Here is an 8128-nt window from a genome sequence, read left to right on the forward strand (position 1 = left end):
AAATCTCCAAAATCTTTGTTAGGAAGAGATTTATTAGAACATCTAGACGTTTAAAGAAGGGGAAATGAAACCAAAAGTTAAAAATGATCAATTAACTAAAATGTTGAGCTTATCTTTAATTCAACAGAAAAGTGGAAGAGAGGACCTCCCTGAAGTAAAAGAAATCTTTAACCAGGTATATCTGAAAGTAAATTCCAGGTAAGGAAAAAAATGCTTTACCTGTTAGAGTAGAAATGATAAACAGGAGGCCTGCCTAGTTCAGGTAAAACAATATCCCTTGGTCAGCAAGGCTGTGGGGAATATTGCATAAAAACTAAAATAAAATACACTCTGTAGTAGTTCTACTAATGTAAATCTGTGTTTTACCATGACTGTGACTTGTTATGGGATGTGCAAATGAAACTTTGCATTGACAACAAAGTACAAGGAATAAGGTTGGTCAAGTGCCTCCTACCACAATCAAGGGCAAGACTGGGTTGGTCTCTGTGTTTGCCACCAAGAAAGATCTTGAGCTCTGCTGCTGGCTGCAACCCAGTAGGCACTGAGCGGTGGGGACATATGCCATGCCAGACCTTGATGTGAGGAATGGCCCCCTCTGTTATAAGAGGGTCGTCCAGGAAGGAAGAACATAAGATGGCCCATTAAGGCACTGATTTGGAAACTGGAAACTGCCTGGCCGCCCATGAAGCCATACAAGTAGTAGAGGAGGTAGGAAAAAAGGAATTATCCTAAATACCAGATGGTAAAATCCAAACTGTAAGTACAGATCAGGAGCCAAATTATTCTAAAGAAAACTTAAAGGTCATTCAGGACATGAATGATAAAATAAATAAGTGGACTTATTTGAGGGATGGTCGTATAGTGGTACCATCCAATTTAATATGGACCACAGCCGTAATAGAACATAATAAGATGCATTGGGGAGCTGATAATTTATATAAAAGTCTAAATCAGAAATTGATAGGGCAGAACTTGTATACTGTAATAAAACAGGTGACTCAGCGATGTGAAATGTGTTTGAAAATTAGCCAGGGCAACAGTGGCAAGTTGATTTTTCCAGACTCCCAAGAATTGAGGGGGTACCAATATTTATTAAATGAATGGACACCCCAACGTATCATACAGTATTATAAACCTGCAACTTGGAATCCTAATGAACTTATTAACGGCGCTCGAGAACCTATCTACAATCTGAATCATATCATTCGTCTACAGGCTGTCTTGGAAATTATTATTAATCAAACAGCTAAAGCTTTTGATGTTAAATGCAATTTATCAACACAGGATGGTTCTGGACTACCTGCTAGCCAAAGAAAGAGGTGTTTGTGGTAAAGTAAATGTTTCCAATTGTTGTTTGAAAATTGATGACAATGGTGAGGTAGTTAAACAAATCACATCAGAGACAGGAAAGTTAGCCCATGTTCCCCTCTGAACTTGGAAAGACGAATATTGACTTGTTTTCCTGGCTTCTCGGGAGCCCCTGGGTAAAACGAATCCTATTTTATTTGTTATGTGGATTAGTCACCTTATTGTTTTTGCCATGTGTTGTTCCATGTTTATAAGATTAATTCAACACGTTATAACTAACATGCAATTTGCTATTATGGTTTCACCCGATGGCGTTAAACAAATGCGAGTAGTATGACAAAATGTACACACAAAATAACATTTTAATAGCCAACAAGAATTTGGAAACAATTAACTCTTAACAATTCAGATAATAATGTAAGCTGAGTAAAAAAAAAAATAGAATAGCAATAAAAACAAGCGCCAGGAACGCAAAGACGACGATATGGAAACGCCTTTTATACTTTTTCACCTCCGCCATAAGTTCTTGACGTGAGACAACAGAAAAACGCACCCTCTGCCTAAACAGCAACAGGAAAAAAAGATATATATATATATAAAATTTTGATCTTCTTTCTAATGAACCATATAGGTTAAACTTTTTGAGAACACTCACCTTACAGAATGTTCAGAGGGCGAAATGTCCACTCTAGACCTTTCTTCTCTGGCAGGTGACGTGGTGGTCTGGTGGTAAAAAACCTTACATTGAAAACTGGGACCTGTCATTTGGCCATAGTGCCATAAATGTTACCATTAACAGACTTACCGGAGTGGTAAGCTCGGGAAAGGGGTTTGGGATTTCATCTGGGCGCGCAGTAGCCATTGTTTGTCACGCGAATGGTCCGTGTATACCTTTGAGCATGCGCATGCGCGATTTTAAAGCCCCACAGAATGTGTTGGAAAAATCTGGAAAGACCGCGCATGCGAAATCCCTATAGTCTAGCCATGATAGTGACGCATGTAAAAAAAAAAAAGGGAATGTGTTAAGAAAATTTTTATTTTTAAGTTTTGGTTTTGTATGTTATTATTATATGTATTACGCAATTATGCCTATTGTAATTGTGACGTATTACCTTGTGAGTGTTACGATAAATGTTGGGATTGTGGAAAAAGGTTTGCTTGCAGTGCCGAGAATGAAAGTAGCATCTAATAAACAATAATAGGATAAAAAGAAAAAGGGGGGATTGTAAGAAACTATGGACTAGGGTATTGTTTATTTAAATTTATGTTAAGCCCATATGTAAATGTAAAGATTAGACAACAAAAGATAAGATAAACCGCCAGGTGTCCAGGATGCTGCTTGTGAAAAGATACGATCACTGCCAGGAGTCCAGGATGCCGCTTGTGAAAAGACCTGCACTTGTGAAAAGATAAGATCACCGCCAAGTGTCCAGGATGCCACCAGGTGTCCAGGAACCGACAGAAACAGGGCAATGAGACAAAGGAGGAAGACCAGCAGGAGGCAGAAAACGACCCCCCCTAACAACAAAAGCATGACTCCACTACCTCATGAACATGGAAGTAAAGATGTATAAAAAGGGACTGTTTGAACTGCTCAGTACGGCAGTTGGTGGAGCGCAGACTCCCCTGTCGTCCAGCGCTGTCTTTGCTCATATTCTACTTGCTATAATTAATAAAATTTTAATTGGATTATGATCCATTGTGGTCTCAATTTATAACAAACTTAAAAAAGATTTAAAAGGAGGGTGAGTTGTTACACAGGCCGAGGGCCCCTCGCTCCCGCTGCCGGGGCCCAGCGGTGCCGCTGCCACCCGAGCGGCAGCACCGCGCCGCAGGCGGCTGGCGCCCGCCCGGCTCCCCCCGCCCGCCAGCTCCCGCCGACACACCAAGCGGCGACAGCTACGACCCGCCGCGCCGTGGGGCTGCCCCGCCAGCCGGCGGCCCCCGCGCCTGCCGCTGCGGCTGCCAGGGCCGGCCCGGGCCAGCCCGCCGCCCTGAGGGCGCTCCCGGCGGGCCCAGCTCCCACGGGCGGGGGGGGACGCGCCGCGGGGGCTCCGGCCACCCTCGCGTTTAGCAAAGCCGCAGCAAGGCCAACACGCCGCCCCTCACCGCCGCGGCGGGCGGCCTGGGGGCCAGGGCGGCGCTGAGGGAGAGGAGGAAACACCGCCGGGGCGCCGGGAAATAAGCGGGAACCATCGCGTCCGTAGTTTTCGCTTGTTTCGGCCTTTTTTAGGGTTTGTTTTTTCCCGCTGCTGCTGTCGCCGCCCCGCAGGCCGCGCCGCGCCTCCGACCTTTTCCTCAAGGCCAAGCCTGTGCGCAGGCGCCGGCCCGCGCAGGCGCGGCGCTGGTGTTGGTGTTGGCGGCGGCGGCGGCGGCGATGGGCGGGCGGCTGGCCCGCGTGTTCCGGAATTTCAACGTGGAGAGCCGGGCCCGCCGCGAGATCAGCAAGGAGAAGCCGACGCCCGCGCCGCGGCACCCCGCCTCCCGCCTGGACGAGCTGGCCCGTGAGTGCCGGCCGCGCCAGGCCGCGGGGCGACGCCGGCGGGGCGCGACGACCGTGGGACCCGGCGCGGAGCCGCGGGGCGGGCGGGGCCGCGGGAGGGGGGAGCGCGGGTGCGGGCTGCGCGGGCGCGGGAAAGGGGGCGCGGGGCCGCCGCGTGCCCGGGGCGGCGCGGGGCCCGTGACATTGAGAGCGGGGCGGCTGGGCGCGCGGGGCATGCTGGGAGCCGCAGGCGGCGGCGGCCGTTGCTAGGGGCCGTTGCTAGGGGCCGTTGCTAGGGGCCGTTGCTAGGGGCGGCGGGCTGCTGCCGCTGGGTCTCTCGGGCCGGCCCGGGCCAGCCCCGCACTCGGCGGCAGCGGCGGCCTGTCCCGCGGCGTTACGTGACGAACCCTTCGGAGAAGCACCCTGCGGCCCGGAGGCCGCGCCTTGGCCCACGGGCGTGGTTGGGCTGGCATAACTAACAAAAGGGAAACAGTTCGACTCAGATCTGGCTTGTCTCTCTTTTTTTTTTTTCCCCTTCCCTTCTGCTCCCCACTGCCTTTAGACCACCCAGAGATACGACAAGAAATTTACAGAAAGGACGATAGGCTTCTCACCTTGTTAAAAGATGTTTATGTCGAGTCCAGAGATCCACCTGTGCGGGTGAGTATGACCCTCTGTAGGAGGCACACCTGCATCAGCTTTGCGGTTTTCAAACTTGATACAGATTCTGTCTAAAAGAAAAATGCTCTGTTACTGCCTAAACCCTACCTTTTTTTTATAGATAAAAGTGATGTTTTCATCGCTGTTCTTTTATATATAGGTAGGACTGACTGTTTGACCCTGAGTCTTGAACATGTGACAGATTGTGGTTATACAACCTTTTAAATGCTTATGCAGTCTTCCTTTTTAACACCACATTGATCTTAACTTTGTTCTTCACCTAAAGTCCTACTTCTGCTTCCTTTAAGGCAGAAGAACAGCTGGCCAGCCTTTTGCAAAGATGCAGGAGTTTGCCAGAGATCTCTCATAGAGCTGTTAGAAGAAAAGACATTGGAACTACTATGGGAGCCTGAATGTGGTTAGAGGACAGACACTGATGTTTTAGTGGAGTCTTTACTGGTGTTAATGTCATACTGTGTAGAGACTTTTCCTTATGCAGCTGAGGAAGTGCCTTATTTTTTTTCTGCATAACCTCTTGGGATTGTTTGGTGATCAGTTTCCTTGTTGTCAATAGCTGCAGTATTTGACTTAGAAGGCAAAGCATACCCCTTCCAGTAAAATGCAGACTGGGGTTCAGGCTCCTGTTTTCCACCATGCTACATTATGGCTTGTATGTTTTTCCTGATGGATTATTGGACACTTTATTCTAGCTGCTTTATTCGGTAATAAAAGTTTTCTAGTCATCTAGCAATAAAATTCCTAAGTCTCTCAAATTTGCCATTTTCATAGTACCTTGTATTCAAGACTAGAAGTACTTAAAATTTAAACAGATTTCTGCAGTCTCTCCCTGAACTTTCCAAGTAACCTCTATCCTTAATTTTCATGATAGAGGTTAGGATTCTAATCTTGAAGCACTGAAGGTCTAATTTCTGTATCTTTCAATAGTCATTGTAAGCCTGTCAAGAGAGATTTGAGAAAAAGCCAAAAGTGGAACAAGTCTCAGTACTTGATTCTGTGCCTGCTCTGCTGCCATGCCAGGCTTGCTCTTGCGGTGTGTCTGCTTGCAGTTGTTAGGACGAGCATGGTTAATAGGCAAAACTTCATCCAAACACATCCGTCCTTTCCTGAATACTTTGTGTATCATGTATGTGGACATACCTATCTGTGTATTTGGTATGTGTGTGGTAAGTGAAAGAGCACTAGCTCTCGAGTCCTGAACTGGCAGATACCCACAGGCAGATCATTTCATTAAGACTTGAAAAACTGTTCATTACCCAAGCACAGTATTAGCACAAAGTAAAAGGAAGAAACGGCGAACTGATAGCATCATCAGACATCCTCTGTAGTTTAGAAACAGACATGCAGTTGTAGATGCTGTAACATCCACATCAGTTTTCTCAGCTTGTGAGTTAGTACAGAGTGTCTGTGGCCTAATTGATGGCTAGGGGCTCAGGTAACTGTAAAGGTACTTTGTCTTAAATTTAAGAAAGGTTTTCATTGTGGTGTTTTTGCAATGTCATTCACTCATTAAATCTTAATGAAAGGCAGTACAAGGGAATGCAGAACTGGTTTGGAAATGACTTGGAAATATGAAGGGCCTTGGGAGAACAGTCTGAGCACTGCAGTAGTTATGGGAATTAAACTCCATATGATGCTGTAAAATAGTTTCTTTTTGTCCAGCAAAGCTTGTTCGTTGGACAGAGCAAAGGAAGGGATATCTTTGAGATGCAAAACTAAAATCTAGAAATGAAGGGAAGAGAGACTATATGAAAAAGATTTCCAGTGCTATCAGAAGGATACCAATTTTTTTCCCCCTCCCTTGCCATGAATCAGTACCAGATATTAGGTTATCTGCATTTACATTTGGCTACCAGAATCTGGAGTTTGCCTTGTGTGAAGGGCTGCTGAGCCTGTGCAATACTTACCGTTCAATGGATGGTAGCTTTTCAGAATTTGGGTGGGGGATGACATTGTGTGTAGAGTGGCTGTGGAGTAACGTGACACTTTGTGTTGTGTCAAGAAGCAAGGCTGGCAAATTATTTGTTTTTAAATGCTGTGAAAATGGGGAAATTTAATAGGAAATGCCATATTTAAGAAAACATCTTGGCTGCTACAGTATGCATAGTAAACAGAATTTCTGTTAAGCTCTTTCTGTTTTCCTTCCCACAATTAGGTAGAAGATGGAGGTGGTGAACATCTTCCATGTAAACAGGAGGAAAAGAGACTTACAAAACTAGGCCACTTGGGAGAGCTAGATGTTAAGAAAGTTCACAAAGGCAAAATTTCCATTGTGGAGGCTCTGACGCTTCTTAATAATCATAAACTTCATCCTCAAATATGGACTGCAGAGAAAATAGCAGTGGAATACAGTCTGGAACTGAAGGATGTCAGCTCTCTTCTGGAATTCTTCATTCCTTTCACTGTGCAGGAATTTCCTAAAGAAACCAAAAAAGCTATAAAGCCAACATAAAAATAATTACCAAAACCTTCTGTGATTTCACTTGTGTCTTAATTTTACTCTTGAGTATATTCAGTGTCTGAAAAGAGTTTGTAACATGTCATCCAACAAGGCTGCTTCCTTATATCAGTAAGATGTATTCAAGCAATTCCATTCTATATTGGATGGCTTCAATTAAATGCAGCAATTATAGGATATATTTTGGAAACCAGATTATAACTAATAAGTTGTCTGAAAGCATGTCACATGAATCTGATTATCCCATTTGCATGTTAAAAGTTCAGTGTAAACACGCAAGTTCTAGTGAGAACTTTACCATAACAGATTGCCTTTCTTAGCAGAGACTTCTTGGCCTTCAGCTAAAGCAGAGCTCTGTGTGTATTAGCTCTGTAGTTTCACGTTACAGTGTTCTTTCAAGGACTTAGTCAAGGTTTGTGTGTATATGAACAGCTGTATTTTTTTGGTATAAGAATGGAATAGTATTTATACTTTGTAAAGAAGATTAACCACAGGCTCATTTGGGATATTCAGCTGTGTCAAAATAAAACGGTGGTGAATAGCCAGAAGGCCTCTCTCTGGTGCTGGAACAGTAACGGCTGATGTGTAGTGCCTCTTACACTCTATTCTGATCTACTTTAATTATCTCATCTCCCCAGGTGCAGTCTGTCAGTGAATTTGTAAAGAGTGATGATACTCTAGCATCAGTCTCCTGCAGCAGTTGATGGCACCTACTGTATGAGAAATAATGGTTCATATTATAATTAACAGGTAACTGTGAAATGCAAATGGATCTACTGATTGGACCCACTAGTAGATCTTTGTAAATGTCTGCCTGTCCTGTTACAACAGCCCTTTTTTCCTGTGGAGGCTTTGTCTGACATCCAAATGTGGGCTAGATCCGAGTCATGTTCATTCACAATATGTTACCCACGTGCTACCAGCCTGGAGATGAACAGCATCCTTTCCAGTGAGCGAAGGATGACACAAACTGTGTGATAGTGGCTTGTAACCTTGATACTGTGACTATAGACATATAGTCTGCATAGGTAAGGAAGAAGTTTTGCACTGATGATTAATACTGTGGTGAAAACCGGTTCATGTTTTCCAGATAAGCTGGAGGGGTGCAGTAATCAGAATTGATACTTAAAAATGCGTTACGGTTGGCTTCATTCAAAAGAAACACACAAAAAAATGTATGCGGTGCTAACATTCCTAGTGCC

At 44.9% G+C, this 8128-nt stretch overlaps 1 protein-coding gene across 1 annotated transcript; it reads left to right on the forward strand.

The window, feature by feature from the left end:
* The first annotated feature begins 3324 nt into the window (after positions 1-3324).
* Positions 3325-6935, forward strand: NDUFAF4 (NADH:ubiquinone oxidoreductase complex assembly factor 4). The gene is made up of 3 exons (XM_040598346.1): positions 3325-3812; positions 4353-4450; positions 6624-6935. The coding sequence occupies exons 1-3, from the start codon at positions 3686-3688 to the stop codon at positions 6918-6920; spliced, it is 522 nt and encodes a 173-aa protein (XP_040454280.1). The 5' UTR covers positions 3325-3685; the 3' UTR covers positions 6921-6935.
* The last annotated feature ends 1193 nt before the right edge of the window (positions 6936-8128 follow it).

Source organism: Falco naumanni, chromosome 6, assembly GCF_017639655.2.
Source record: "Falco naumanni isolate bFalNau1 chromosome 6, bFalNau1.pat, whole genome shotgun sequence".
NCBI classification, from domain to species: domain Eukaryota; kingdom Metazoa; phylum Chordata; class Aves; order Falconiformes; family Falconidae; genus Falco; species Falco naumanni.

Bases quoted from the DNA above. Each gene is read 5' to 3' on its own strand.
- NDUFAF4 (XM_040598346.1), top strand. From the start codon at position 3,686: ATGGGCGGGCGGCTGGCCCGCGTGTTCCGGAATTTCAACGTGGAGAGC. The intron at 3,813-4,352 runs GTGAGTGCCGGC...CACTGCCTTTAG, and splicing joins CCGCCTGGACGAGCTGGCCC to ACCACCCAGAGATACGACAA. The intron at 4,451-6,623 runs GTGAGTATGACC...TCCCACAATTAG, and splicing joins CCAGAGATCCACCTGTGCGG to GTAGAAGATGGAGGTGGTGA.